Source organism: Agelaius phoeniceus, chromosome 24 (assembly GCF_051311805.1).
Source record: "Agelaius phoeniceus isolate bAgePho1 chromosome 24, bAgePho1.hap1, whole genome shotgun sequence".
Taxonomy (NCBI): Eukaryota; Metazoa; Chordata; class Aves; order Passeriformes; family Icteridae; genus Agelaius; species Agelaius phoeniceus.
This window is the reverse complement of record NC_135288.1, coordinates 4,603,155-4,618,598: the sequence shown is the minus strand read 5'-3', so window position 1 is coordinate 4,618,598 and position 15,444 is coordinate 4,603,155. Positions and strand designations below refer to the sequence as shown.

General features: G+C 44.8%; 1 protein-coding gene across 6 annotated transcripts in view; it reads left to right on the top strand.

Annotated features, from left to right (window-relative positions):
• CAMTA1 (calmodulin binding transcription activator 1) overlaps positions 1-15,444 on the top strand; it is a 249,553-nt gene that overhangs the window by 16,724 nt on the left and 217,385 nt on the right. For all 6 annotated transcript variants that reach the window (XM_077190355.1, XM_077190354.1, XM_077190357.1 and 3 more), the window contains one exon: positions 7,276-7,394. In XM_077190355.1, the coding sequence (XP_077046470.1) occupies positions 7,276-7,394 (119 nt within the window). The remainder of the gene's footprint in view (positions 1-7,275; positions 7,395-15,444) is intronic.

Below are 15,444 nucleotides of genomic sequence, written 5' to 3'. Positions count from 1 at the left end.
TGCTGAATCTCAGCGTTGGGATTTTACCAAAATTTCTGTTGTCAGAATTGAAGGCAAACTGTCTCCTGGTGAAGTTTCTAGACCCTCTTCATGGGCTGTCAGCCAGCAGGACAGGTTCAGGGAGTGGGCTTCATTCCCTTTTTCCAAACAGGAGGAACTATATATTTGCGAGGTTGGTTTTTTTGCATGCTTTTGGTACTACAATCATGTTATTCCCGATGTAAGGCTTAGGGCTTGTTTAAAACTCTGGTTTTTAAATTTAGTTCTGCATCTCTTCTTGTTAATGATTTTCACAATTACTTTGACGTAAAGGTTTTTTGGTTTATTTGTTTCAGTTTTAAAGCTACGTATGTAGGAAACCTTCCTGAGATGTATTAACTCAGATTTAATTTTCTGTATCAGTAGGTGATGTAGTGAGATGATGATCTAGAAGTACGGTTCAAATGGATACCTTTAAATTTTAATTTAAATTTAAGGTCAGTGCTGACCTTACATTACTAGTGGTCTTAAATGGCTCTTATAAAGACCTCCTTATGTTGGTAGATGTTGCTGGAGGAAGGGACAGTAGCTGTCCTCCCTCTGTCCAGACAGCCTTCAGAAAGAGGGAGCTGGAATGTGACCTTTATTTTTCAGTGTCCCTCCGTCTCTGCTTCAGTAAGCCACCTGTGTCTGAGAGGAAGAAACCCCCAACCACCAAACCCAAACATTGCCAGGGAGCGAAACAAGGCTGGGTGGAGTGCTTGAGGAACACCGGGCTGGTTAATTGGAATGCAGTGCTTCCAGCAGCTTCCTGCAGCTTCGGTGTTCCCGGGCTTCCGCTTCCACACCTTGCTGAGTTTTCGCTTTGTAGTTTTCTCCCCTCGCTTTGTGTCCTGTTTTCACCTTCCTTGGCTCCTGGCAGCCCTGTGTTGTGTCAGTGCTGTGTTAAACCCCGTGGGTTTGGAAAGGCAGGTTTGCCTGGGGGTGCTGGTGCCTTTGGGGTACGGCACTCACCCTATTGCCAGGGCAATGCTGAAGGGCCACTCTGTGCAGTCGTGGCACTGGGTGAATGACAGCAGACTGTCCTCACTGGACATGGAGTGCTCACTGTCCTTCTGCTCACATTGCATGCTTTGGTTCCAGGGGCTGGGTTTTTCCAGCCAGCTCTCCAGGTGGGTTTCCAAACTCAAACTCTTTGTGGTATGAAAAGTGAAAATATCTATTGCTGGTGGCTGCCAGCACGTAGGGTCAGAGTGACTGTCCTGGCCTTAGCCAATGTGTAAGGACTTCTGGGAAATGTGTTGTAGTGTTGAGAACATCTGTAGTATTGGGAACTGAATAAAAAGATGGTTGATTTTTTGCTAGACTTGGCCAGTACTATCCATCACTCCTTGGCTTCATTGCCATTGAATTTGATGACGTAATTTTAATGAAAACCAAAGGGTGAAGTAATTGATGACATGTCTCCACCAGAGTTGTTGGTGATGGTGAGCAATGATTTCATCATTCTGGTGCACTTGTCAGATTTAGCAGCAAAGTGGTGAAAATCAGGCATGAACATGAGGAGCTGCAAGGAGAGGCTGAACTAACTACACTGTTTGAATACTCCCAAAGTTTGCTTTTAGAGTAGGTCCTTGTATGCACCTTCTGACTGTAAAGGAATTCTCCTCTTGCTCCATTAGCAAGTGCTTGAAACCTGCCTAGGTGGGAGAGGGAAAGAGGAGCTTGTTTTGCTGGTGGGGGAAAGTAGACTCGGAAGTGTTGCACAGGGCACTAAGTGTATGGCACAAGAAATGATTGTGTCACCCAGCCCTCAGCCAGTGTGTGGGCCTTCATTAGGGAAAATTTGGCTCTCAACCCTTCCCCAAAACGCACCATTTGCACTGGTGTTCACACTGAATTTAGTTATAAAATGTCAAGAAACTTTATGCTATGAGAAAAGGACAGAGGGACTTCGGTGTAGCACGTTACTGGTGGGGAGAACTGGGCCACTGGTGCACAACAGCAGCTTTAGCTGTATTCGTGTTTCTTATGGTTTTAGAATTGTTTGTAGAGTTTGTCATAGCAACAAAGTATTTATCAAAAATATTCCAAGGCACTAAGGCTAGATTCAGTAACTTCTAGAGGAAAATTGTTTTGTTGTTCATCTTTCATACTGCCACCATCCCTGTGATTCCCTCCTCATCTTTTCTGGGTTTTTTCCTTCCTCACTTATTCCACGCAGGCAGCAGTCATGGCCATACACATGCTGGTTTGTGTTGGCCTTTTTGCTCCTTTTTGTATATTTTTTACCTTTGCCTGAACTGCTTTGTCTTTCCCTGGTTCTCCCTTCAGCCCTGGGCTGCATCCCGTGCTGGTGGCCTGGGAATGCATTTGCTCAGCCAGTGTGTGACCGAGTGCTGGCATCCAGCAGAGCCCTGCTGAGACAGCAGCACTGCAGAGCTGGACCTGGTTATCTTCTCCTAGCCACCCTTGATTGATATTTAGAAATCTGCTTTTGTTGCCAAGAGATTTACTACTGTAATGATACAAATATTTCTAGCAAACAGACCAAGAGCTGTTGGGTTTGCTTCTGTTGCCGCTTGTTTATGGATGGAAGATGCCAGAATTGAAGTTTAACTGTGAGAAATAGCATGGCAGTCCTGCAGTTGTTTGGATCTGGAGTCATTCTTTGAATTTATTTCTTCCAGATGGAGTTTGTTGGATTTGTCTGTGTCTGGAGGTCAGCGAGTGACTGGGTGGCTGTGGTGGCCTCTGTGCGCTGTGTTTTTGTGGTGCCACTTGTGCACTGTAGGGCTGGAACTCTGCCACCTCAGTGGTTGGTCAGTGGTGGTGGGATCAGCTGGATGGCTGCCCCTTCCCCAAATAAACATGATATTGGGTTTGTGGTAGTTTGTTTTGTACTAAAGTTCCCATTTGTAATGTTTAAACACCTCTTCCCTCTCTTGAGGTAGTTAAGGAGATGACCAGCTCTAAGTTATTATTTCATAATAATGGGTTTATAAAACTTGTGTTTGTGAGTTTATGGCTTACTTGTGTTATTTATTTCCAGAATAGACCTGTCTGCAGATCACCAGCTGATGAACATCCTTTTGGCCATTTCTTTATTTTCTAATTACATGTTTTATAGGCAAACTGTGGTAGTTAATGGGGCTGCAGGTCTAAATTCACCTCCAGGATCACCAAAGATTTAAGAACCAGTTAAAGAAAAAGAAAAGGGGGTAAGGGGTTGTTTGGAGAGTGGGGGGAGAGCACAGACTCTCTGTGATTTGCTGTTGTGCACTTCAAAGTTTTATGGCCCGTGGTGCATCCCTTGGGAGGATAAAGTGCAAGGAGCATGAAGAAACCCATAAAATGACGAAGGGTTTATGTGGTATAATTAATGTGGAACTTTCCATGAACTTTATAATACTTACACTTTCTTAATTCTACACGAGTTTCTGGTTTGCTAATAAGTAATCTTGAAGATTGCTAATGGAACTTAAATTTTGCATTTTCATCCTGAATTATAACAGGACACATTGTAGGCTGCTATATTTTAGTCTGTAGCTTCCTTACTTGAGTTCTCAGCTGTGGCTGTGCCTGCCTTGGGAAACATTTTTGAGCTGTGGCCAGCTCTGCACTAAAAACCCCCATGTTGATAGAGCTTTACTGGCAAATCCTCCCCATGCCAGTGTGGCTCTGCTTGCACAGACATTTTTTATTGACACTGGATGGATTTGCAGATCTTGGTGTTGTTAGTTGCACCCGTGGCAAAAATAAATGAGGAGAAAGTTCAAGTAAAAATCTGGATTTGCACAGTAAAACCAAATCAGTGCTGGGATGTTGCAGCTCCTGTTTTTAGCTACCAAGGAAATTTTAGTTGGTGATAAATGGAGGAGTCTGCCTGTGCTGCTGGATGAGCAGGGCTGCAGAGCAGTGGGGACCCTTGTGCCTCTGCCTTCACTGGAGCCCCCATGGTGGTGGATGGGCTCGTCAGCTGCACCAGCAATGGCAGGTTTGATTCAAGCAAGGGATAGCATTGGGTGGAGGGCATTGCTCCACCTCCCTAAAAATGTCATGGTGTTATTTGTGGGGAACAGGACCAGGAAACCGTGATGGTTCATTTGGAAGAATGGGAACTCTTGTTCCACCAGTACCCTCAGTGCTGCTGGGTGAGTATTCCTCTCCTCTCCTGTTCCCAGCTTCCCTCGACATTCCTCACTGTAGGAATACATTGGTGATTCCAGAGGGCTGAGAAGCAAGTTTGAAGGCAAATGTGTGTATATGTTTGGGGATATGGGTTCTTCACTCTCATAGCTGGTTGGCTGATTTCATCCTTTTCCAAGGTCAGACCTGGTTTAGAGGTCACTGGATTTAGGATTTGGATCCCATACTGTATGGTTGTGTGTTCTGACCACATGGCTTGAGGAGTCCATAATGATAAAGCTGTTTGGATCAAGGCAGGAGGCACTTGTTTTTCACATAGGGTTTTTTTTTGGAGTGAGGAAATGCCATTGCTAAATGCAGAAAAGGGAGATGTAGTCGTGTTACAGGATGGTGAGAATGACCTTCCATTGCTGTAATAACAGAAGGTGGGAGATGCTAACAACAGGAGTTGGAAGGTTTAGCGTCAGCAAGTTCTGACAACTTCTACCAAAACATTTTAAAGGGCTCTATTATCCATAGGCACTTTCTGGATTAATAATACTGATAATTGATGACAATGGAAGAAAGTTAATAAAACGAGCTGAATAATTAGAGGTCTGCCAGCCCTGCAAAATAATGGAATGAGTGATAGAGGGCTTGACTGATACGGAGGTAAGGGGAAGTAATACAATTAATGTCAATTAAAATGTGCCCATGGAAAATAAGCTGATGAGATGTAACTGGGATGTAGTTTGGCTGATAAAAGCAATAATGTATGCTGTAAAATACTTTGCGCCTTAATGAATTGAATGTAGAGCAATGCAGTGTTTTGAATGAGAAATAGAAATGGTGTAAAATGAATGCAGGGAGTGGGAAGTGAGTATTGGCTGCACTGGGAGGTGGATCTGGAGATGGCTGGGAGCTGCTGGCATGGCAGGCCTTGCCTGGCTCTGGTCTTTGCCACAGGCAAGTTGTGTTTTTGTGGATAACCCCAGGTATCACAGCTCGGGTGTCTGTGAGGCTTTGAGTGGCTCAAGTGTAGGGAAATAGTGGTGACAGTCACACGTGCAGAGCATTGGCTGGGGAGAGGATGTGCCCAAAAAGCCCTCTAGAGTTGATACGTTTTGAGGCTACCTAGAACAGAGGCTAGACAGTGCTAAAGGAATAAAGTAGGTATTTATTAAAAATGAATCCTTCCAAGGATGCACCTTGGGCTGTACAAGAGCCTGACCAAGGCTATACCCAAGATGGACCCTGGGTCACAAGCTTTCACACTTTTATAACTTTTGGTCCATTTACATATTGGGATTAATTGTCTGATTACAGCTTCAAGTTGTGCAGTCCCATCCTCCCAGATTGCTCTCCTCAATTTGCTGTTTACACTTTTTGGGCCTGAAGCTGCAATGTTATCCTTGGTTCTGGGGCTGGAAAAGGATTGTTTTATCTAACTAAACTGTGAGGAGAACTTGCTAACACTTTATATGGAGTTCAGAGTTATATACTAATGCAGTACAGAATCTGAAAAATATGAAAGCTAAAACCTGAGGCATCAGATTCATGGTCAAAAATACTCAATATCCAAATGAAAATCCTGGAATGGCATAATGGAGAGCACCCTCTCCCTGATTTCTTTAGCAGTCCAGCAGAGATCAATCCTGCCTGGCTGCTCCTTGCCCAAGAAGAAGTTGGGAAGTGGCAGCCCTGTTGATTTAGTCCAACACAGGCTCACAGTAAAGTTCCCAGTAACTCAGGGAGCGCGCAGGACTCATAAATTACAGAGCAGCTCACGTTTATCATACACATCGCTGCTTATCTTGTAAACTCATCTGCTGGGCTTGCACGAGCAGTTGATTTAACAGCATGTATATTGTTGAACTTGACACATCCAAGAGTCTAATCAAGCTTTAAGAATACCAGGGATGTCTGGCTGCTGGTGTGAAGTCTCTGCAATTCCTAAGTAATTTCTAAGAATGATCGTGGGCCAGGCTCTGTCGGGTTCACTGCAGGTCACAGGGAATGTCTGTGTTGTAGGGAATTGCAGAGGAGTTTTATCATAGTGCTGGCATGTGTTTTATGATATAAAATGATTAGATGTGTAAAATGAAGTTAATATCCTTTTTCTGTACATTTTCAAGTGGGAAATGACTATAAATTAATTTTGCAGGGTAAAATGCCAGTGAGTAACTGTAGTGCTTGTGTAGCACTGTCCAGGATCTGTCATGGGATGCATGAGGCTGGTGGAAGATGACAGAGATCTGGTGTGTTTGGAGGGAGAACTAATAAAGTTCTGTGTTGTGGCTGGTCTCTCTTATGCTGCTGCTCCAGTTCCCTTTCCTGTGGGGACTGATTTGGTTGATAAACATATGGATTTCATGGGGCTTTGATTCTTTGGATGGGTTAGAGGGTGATAGACACCTTCAAGGTGTTGCTGGTGTGGGATTGCAGGGCTTTTTGGAACTTGGGTCTTTTAAGAGGAATTGATGCACCTTCTACATATTTAGTAATAAAACCCAATAATTTTATATTATTTAGTATTTCTGCTTTTGAGACCCTTGGGCATGGTCAGGTAGGAAAATTTCATCCCTCTTCCTCACTCTCATGCTAAGGAACTACATTTACTTTGAATTGTGAATGGAAATAGAAGTAACCCGGGCTTGATCAGGTATGGTGTGTTTTAGTTCTAAATGAACTAATAGACCTTGAGTTGCATTTTGCTGCAGCTTGACAAAATTATAGCAGGTGCTGGGGCTCTGTGCTTATTTACTTGCAAATCCTGTCAAGTGTGAACTTCATTTATGACTTCCCTGGCAGGTCGTGCCGCTGTGGTCACAGCTTCTACAGTGTTTTGTTACTGTTGCTTGTAAAATTTGCCACTGAGGGAAATAATGAGCTAAAATAGGCCCAGGTAAGCACACACAGGCTCCTTTTGTCCAAATCCATTGAAGTTCTTCTAAAACTTTGCAACTGGAAAGAATTAAACTGTGTTTGTATTTCTGAAATAAAGTTGCAGTTTCAACAGAAAACTGTTATTTGTCTTTATTGCCATGGCAAATTGTTCTTTTTGGGCTGGGGAACTGGGGGGTTTCCAAGTCTTGTCATTGCTTGAATCTCCTGGTTGCAACCACCTATTCTCCTGTGTGTACATCATGTGTCTCCTCTTTGTTCTAGATGATCATGGGAACAGCAATGGCAGTCATGTAAAAATCTTTTTACCGAAGAAGCTGCTTGAATGTCTACCAAAATGTTCAAGTTTACCGAAAGAGAGGCACCGCTGGAACACTAACGAGGTAGTTAAGTCTCTTACTTATTCTTCAATGTACCAGCTTACTTAATGCTCATGGATTGTTTTGTGAGAGCATGCCGTGCAAGTTACAGGATATGAATTCCCTGGCTCTGGAACCTCTTCCATAAATAATAAGTTATAATACATACTGAAAGTAAGCTTTAAGTGAGACTTGAAGGCAAATGTGGAAGTTGACTTCTGTTTTAGACTTCCAGGAGTCTATTGCTCATGTGTGTGACTTGTCTCTTTCACATCACCTTAATGAACTATTTCAAAATGGTTTAAAATTAGATAGGTGTGTTTGTACCATGATGAATGAAGTGTTACTTTCCTGTGCATGAAGACTTCTGAAGACAAAAGTGGTGTGTGTTCTTTCCTGCCACACAGGGTCCTGGGAAATAACCAGCTTACCTCTGTCTGAGTAATCTCATTAAGAATAAGGAAAACACAGAACTGGGTTTTTTTACTGGAATCCAGTTACTCTGAGTATGCTGGTTCACAGATCACCTGTTACTGCATTATGGTTGGGGTAATTTAAATTAAAAAGAAGTATTTTAAATTCTGTGGGCCAAGGTGAAGTTAAAGAACAACCAGGTAGCTCTACAATCCCTAGGCTTTACTCCTGCTGTGCAGCAATGCTGAATGTCCCATGGCAATACCCACAGTGTGTAGTTTTAGTTTTTAGTAGCTCTGTCTTAGTGTAGCTTTGCCATATTTATGGGAATCACTTAATAATAGAGGAAATCCACTTGGAGAAATGACTATAAAACTCCAGTTAGTGTCTGCTTGTTGAGAGCTGACTGGTCCTGTTCCTCTGATCCCTTGTTTGTAGATGTAAACTTGTTAACAGAACCTGTGCTCCTGAGTTTAGCACCTGCAAGTGGCAGCTGAGTGCAGGATCAAACACAGCTCACTTCTCTGTGTGTGTTTGCTGAGCATAGAATCAATCACAGAGCAGTGACTGTGTGTATTTTTCAAAATTGGAGTCCTTACCCCTCTTTTTCTGGTGTCTGGAAGTTACAATCAGGTATTTTTTTTAACATACCCAGTACCGTGATAGAATGAATCGGGTCTTTGGGGCAGTTGCTGGCCTTGGCTTTTTTGTGTAGATGTTTTTGTCTTGGGTCATTTGAATTGAAATGTAAATCATAGAAAATGTGAGTTGTTGTTTATTCTGTGATAGTGTTTGTATTAATGGGGACAGGGCATGGAGCAGTGGCAGTGGCAGATGATGTTTGGACAAACACAGCTGGGGGCAAGCAAGCTCTGCACAGGTTTGTGACAGAATTATGCTCTTCCCTCTTACTGGAAAGAGCTGCTTGGGGTGGGGTTTAGTCACTTCAATGTTGCTGCTGTCCCCAGTGCAGAACTTTGTGCACATGTGGCTTTGGGTAGGATTGGTGTGTGGAGCTTCTTATGAGTACAGGATATGGCAAAGTTCATTATGCAGCTGAAAACTGTTATTATTCATGAGTAAAAGCAGGAACGTGCAGGTGCTTGGTGTGATATATTAGGTTAGGTGGAGAATTTGGGAGTGTGGCTGTTCTCCTAAGGGTTGTGTCAGTGTTTTGGGGAGTGGGGAGTGAGCAGCTCTGCTGGTGCTCACCAGTGTATTGCTGGTGGGATTGTCTGTTGCTGTAATTCTGGATGGATTGTTTGCTGATAGACACAGGTCATCATCAGCTGGGACATTAAAAACAGACTCAGCCCCTGTCAGTCTTACTGAATGTCAGATTCCTCTCTCTCATTTGTATCCCCTCTTCACAAATCTCTCACTGAGGCTGTTATACCATGGGGATGTGGAGCTGGGTCTGTCCATGGGTTGTAGCTTGTGCTGACTCTGCCAGCCTGTGTGGTGTGGTGTGGCTGGTGCAGTATCCCTGTTGCATGATTTAAATGAAAGAGCTTTTCTTGTGGCCAGAGATTTTTTGGCCCCAATAGCTCAGAGGGGGGGAAAAAATAGAAAAAGCCAGAGTCTTATGCTTAGATGAAGTCTTGGAAATTTGTGTTAATTATGGGGGAGGAAGGAGCTGAGCTTCCAGATTTTACTGCCTTCCCCACCCCCAATCTGAAAGTTTAATTCTGTGCACTGTTATAAAACTTGAAATTTTCTTAGGGTATAATTGAATAATAATGTTGGACTACATTCCCGAGGCATTCCTGAGGGAATAAATTTTTTCATCTGAGTACACAGGTATTCTGCCTGTGCTAGTGAAGACAGAAGTTGTAAAGTAGAGAAGAAAAAGTTGTATTTTATACAGTGGTATTTCCAGAATTTTTGTACTGATTTCAGAATCCCTGGTCCTGTGTGTGAGGTGTCTCCTGGACAGGGAGGTTTAGTAGAAGGTGGAAAATAAATGAAATGCCTAAACAACTTAGAGATCTGAATGTGTGTGACAGTTCTGTCCTCCCTCAAATGGTGTGTGTTGGGCAGTCACAGGAGGAGTCTCTCCACGAGCTGCAGCGTGTGAGTGTAGCAGACATTGGTGTTGGATTCATCCCCAGGGTGTGGAGGCCCAACCCTCTAACCCAGCCATCACCCGACTCCTAAACGTTCCCTTTGTGCTCCTTTGCATGGAGATGGTTCAAGAAGCCTTGAACACAGCTCTTGCCTGTCTCTTGTGGCCCTGAAGCCCAGCACACAGGTGTTCCCAGCCGTGGGGGTGCGGGCAGCAGCATGAGCATGTGCAGTCACTGGGCCTGGACTCCATCGGGCCCTCGGTGCTGCTGGCGCGGAGGTCAGGGAGCAGCCAGGGTACAGCATCACCATGGGAACACAGCAAATAGCTTTTTCTGAGCACTTATGTCTGCAGCTTGAGAATGATGGTTAGATGTTACTCAGGATTGGGTAGTTGGGAGGGAGAAACTGTGTCCTCTGAGAGCTGGGTGGGCTGTGGATGACTTTACATGTAGTAAAATCACATGATGAGCAGCGAGAGAAATGGAGCGCTTAAAAATGGTTCAAACATGTTATTGAGGTGCTTTCCATTGGATCATGCTTTTGCAACTGAAATGTTTGATGGAAATACATTTCCATACCAAGATGTCATCTTGTCTTAAATCAAGTTTATAGCGGTTTTATATTTCCTACTGAAGGAAGTGTTCCGTCTAATTCAATTTTTTTTTACCAGAGATAGAAAATCTTAAGTTAAGCCTAGCAATTTAATTACAGATTTACATTTTTGAAATGCCTGTAAAGGTGCATTGTGCTTATTTCTCCAGCTCTGGGAGAGGATAGAGATGGGGCTCTCATATTATTTCTCACATTAAGACAAATGAGTTAGTTGCGAGAAACTTCTGCAGTGCTTGTGCTTGTGAGGGAGTTCCTCACTCCAAGGGTTTAGTTGTTGTTCACTCTGAACCATTTTAGGGTTTGTGAAATGCAGATCCACTTTGGTTTCAGTGAGTGGATGGAGCAAAGGCTTCTGGCTCGGCGTGCTGGCAGCGCGCCTTGAGCGAGAATTTTGGGAGCGCTGGATCTCGGCTCCCTTCCATGGGAGCAGGGCTGGGTTCTCAAAGCAGGGCTGCACAGAGCCACCCTCCAGGTGCCCCAGCTGAACTCGTGTCCCCTGACAGAGGTGGTGAAGGTGGTGCCTCATTACTGTTAGTCACTTTGGGGGCAGCAAGATGTGTTGTCTGCAGGAGATGCATCCCGCTGCTTTCTGTCTGGGAACTGGGAGCTTCCCGGGGTGCTGGGGCTCAAGGATGTTGGAGTAACCTTGTCTGTGCACAGCGCCTGCCAGACACCGGATTGCAGCTCTGAACAGAGATGCCGTTCGTTAACAGTTGGCAGCCGCAGTCATTAATCATCCTTGTAAACACTTAATGACACGGTGCGAGAAAGAAGAAAAAGTTAAACATTGGAAATGTAAAATGCTATCTTGGGCTTTGGTTCCAATAGGATTCTCTATTTACAGTCTCTTGGGAGAAGCCCAGGACTTTCATGGTAGAAAAAGCCAGCAGCAATTGCTCCATGTGCTTAGGCTTGTCTGGAGGGGCATGGCAGAACTGCCCTGCTCTCTAGAGTCACCCAGCCATCCACATTTTGCAGTCACTAGGCTCAGATACTGCTTGGGAGAGTATTCAAATAATGCAATTATGAAACTGTATTGAGCATTATTTAGCATAGGAGGAAACCCTCTCTGTCTCTGCTGCCTGGGGGCCCAGGAGTCGCGTGTTCACTGACATCTCGATGTGCTCTGGCGTCCTTGCTTTGCTCGCATGACAGTGACATTCTCCTTTTCACTTGACAACGAGTTATTTGCCATCTTTTCTCTAAAGCACAGAGAAGATCTTGAAGCTTTGGAGAACTGCCTGAGGGACGTGAGGGACCCAGACTGATAGGGGGAGCGAGTCTGGAGCCTTGGGGCTGGCTGTGATGCTCTGAAATGCTGGCAGGGAGGAGGTGGAAGCAATTCATTCCTACTGCCTGCTCCTGCGGCTCCCCTCGGCTGAGTGGCGGGCAGCTGGTCACCGCACGGCTCCTGTCGCCACACGTTTGTACATCCAAGCCCTGCTCTGCTTCAAACTCAGCAGCAGGGTTACTGCTACTGCTTTTTTTTTTCCTTTTTTTTTTTCCCTTTTTAATGTTTCTAAGTGTCTTTTAGAATCGACTCTTGTATCAGAAAACTTTAAAAACCTCCTTGTTTTAAGGTGTGGTGTATTGTAACTCTGCACTGCCTGTTCCAGTCCATTCCTTATTCACCAAAGTAGCTGAACATGTTACAAATATGTGATGTTGAGCAAGTGTATGGGACCAGTTTGTGTCACCAGCCCAGCTGGAGCAGGGAAGAGTTGTTGATGTAGGTCACAGTGTCCCCTCAAGATGGCAAAACTCAGTGGAAAAGGAGCAGTGTTCAGTACAGCTCCCTGTGGACTCTGAAGTCCAGCATATTTTTTTAAATGCGTTACATCAATTCATTCAGATGTGTTCAGCCGGAGCTCAGGGTTCCCAAAGCCAGAGGCTGCTGCAGCTGTTGGGAGAACCCTGTCCCTGCTTAGGAGCACTCCCAGGGCTGGGACATCCTCGCAGTCTGTGTCAGCTCTGGGGTTTCTCAAAAGCAATAAGAATATTGAATTTAGACTAATTGCCTGCTGCCCACGTGATCCCAGTATAAAATACTCCGGTGGTAATGGCAAATGCTGTTACTAGAAATGCTGTTGCTTTCTATTCCACCTGATGATCCTCCACTGGAGGAGCAGCAAGGAAGTGGTTGCAGACCAGCTTGTGTGTGCTCCCACATAGCAGCTCCTCCTGCCCCCACTGCTCTGGCACCTGGGGGTGCCCTTTGTGTGGTGCTGAGCTGTGGACTGAGGCACATTACTACAAGGGTTTGGGAATGGCAGGTGATACCTTGTTGGAAACAAAGTGTTTGCCAAGTGCTGGAGCAGCCAGAGCATCCATAAAATCCAGAGTGCCAGTGTTGGTTCTCATCCTTTATTTCAGTGCTGGTGGTGTGTGAGGGGCTGTGCCTCAGAGAGACCTGTCCCACCTGGCTCTGTCACCAGCGAGCTGGGTGCCTGCACTGCCAGCCCGTGGGACTGTTCCTCCAGAGCCTGCCCCTCCTCTTGGCCACCAGCAGCAATGTGAGGAACCCCACTTGCTTTAAAGAAGAAAGAGCTCAGCCAGTGAAATGCAAGGGAAGCAGTGTTTGCAGCGTGAGCAGAGCAGAAGTGTTGGTGCACCTGACTGGGGCTGTCTGGCGTGTGGGGGCGGCTCCTCCCGCTGCGCATGTGGTTGGGCTTTGAGGCTGATCCGTGAGCGAGATGGGCAATTTCTCCAACACAAGCACTTAATTGTGGGTTTATTTTGTGAAATTAATGAAATCCTATGCTTTACTTAAATGTGCAAAGCAGGAATGTGTTGCTGGCGTTGTGTTTGCAGTTCCTCAGTTGTGTTTACAGCCCTAATGACTACTGTGAGCAGGCGGAGGATTGAGCAGTATTGGAAGTTACCTACCAGTCACCAATGCGGGTGGTTTGAGCAAGGGCAGTAATACCTGTTCATGCTCAAACACAGATCCTCACCTTCCTCTTAGGAAAACGTGGCTTCTTTCCCTTCCCTTTGGTTCATGTTAGGGTCAGTGAAAAAGAGCTGATCTTGTAATGCTGGGCAGTTAGTATGTCAGAGTGCTGGAATTGGAGTGACTCCTGTGAAGCAGACCAAACAGGTGGAGGGTTTGGAGTAATTCACTGCCCTTGTTACTTTTTTTTTTTAACTCAAAGTTAAACTCTTTTGAATAAATTAAATTAATGAATTAACTTTTTTTACACTTAACGACAGCCTAAAGAAAAAAAACAAACTTCATTAGTTTTAGCATATTGTATAGAAAGTATAAAATATTGATAGTATTTAACCACCTGACTCTCATTAGTGCCCTGTCTGAATATTGGTCAGTGGTATTAGGGTTTTTTGCTGTTTGGTACTTCCAGGTTCCTCCACAGAATGGGTGTTGTAGATGACCATAGTACAGCAACAAATGTGCGTCCAGATACCTGGACAGTGGCTGTACAGTGGCTCCAAATCCTTTGTCTTGTGGGGAAATAAGGTGGAGGATTATTTCCTCCAGTTGATGGATCTGGTGCGCTTTTCCTAACCTGTCATCTGTTGTGGCTCATCCTTGTTAACTGTACATGATTATCCTGAAATGTAGTATCAAAAGCAAAAGTGGAATTGGGTGTGTGGGGAATAAAAATTTGGAGTTACTGGTTATGGAAACTCTTCTTGAAACATGAGGGAGTCAGGAAAGTGGATTAATTCAGTTAGTATTTACCAGTTTATCTGCAGGAACACAGCAGTAGTGGTAGGTACCACTGCATTGTGTGTCTGGGTCTCTGGCTTGCCCAGCACTGAGTAAAATACTCACTGGTGTTACACAAGGTGTGCTTCTGTGTTATGCAAGGAAAATGGTACAACAAAGTCAATTTAGAAACTCAGTCTCTCTGCCAGGGCCTGGCATGTACACAGGAATTGGTTTACTTGGCAAATGAATGGGAATTGAGAAGATTATATTTTGTAGGGGATTGAAATCCTGTCATCTTGGTCTCAGGTTTGCTGCTTCTAAGGGTGGCTGTTTCATTTGGAAGAGAAAATCAGAGAATTTAGATTAGAAAGAAAAACTAGATATGAAGGAAAAATTAATGCAAGTGAAAGCAAAGGTTTTCTTCTGCTGGGGCACTACCTAAGGGAAAGAGGTAAAGAAGCAGTGGTCTTTGTGGGGAACAGTGTCCTAGGGACAGCAGGAGAGGGCATAATCCACTGCAATGGGGAGAAGAAAACCCAATTCTCTGTGTTCATTCCTTTGTATCTGCTGTCTGTGCCCTGTTGTTGACAGACTGCAGGAGCTGGGAGCTGTTTGCAGCACACAGCCCTGGACTGGGCCAGGCACTGGAGAGCCCTGTATCCCACCTTGGGTTCGTGCCCCACCAATGTTGTCCCAGGGCTAAAATGTTCCTGGAGTTGCCTAAAACTCATCTTTGCAAACTTTCTGTTACCTGAGAAGTTGTGGTCCTGCAGGCATGTCCCTGTCATGCACCTCCAAGGTTCCTGAGCTCTGGAGTCTTCCTGGTGACACAACTCATGTTGATGCCTTCAGACTCATTTATCTGATGAGCCACTGCAAGTCTGTGTCCGTGCTGTTGAGTTATTGCAGAGTTGCTGGGTTCCAAACTGCTTTCTTTGATATCGAGGTTGTCTGGCACATCTGCAGTGTGAGCTGTGGTGAGGGGAGGCAGTCCAGCACAGCAGTGAGGGAGCAGCAGAAATGTGGATTTACTGGTTTGGCTCACAGAAACTGGAATTAATAAATGGTGGAAATAATGGCAGGAACTGAGTTTTAAGGTCAGCAAGCAGTAGCTTTAGCAGGAGGGTTTGCCAGACATGGTTGCTGAGGGGAATAAGGACCTTCTTGCATTCTTCAGCAAGTTCCTGACTGTGACACACATGAAGCAGCAATGACATGGAAAGATGAGATGGTTTCTGGAAAAACATCCAGGCAGATTAGATCCTTGTGCTGTGTCTCAGTGGGTGATTCTCTGACACTGGGGGCTTCTTT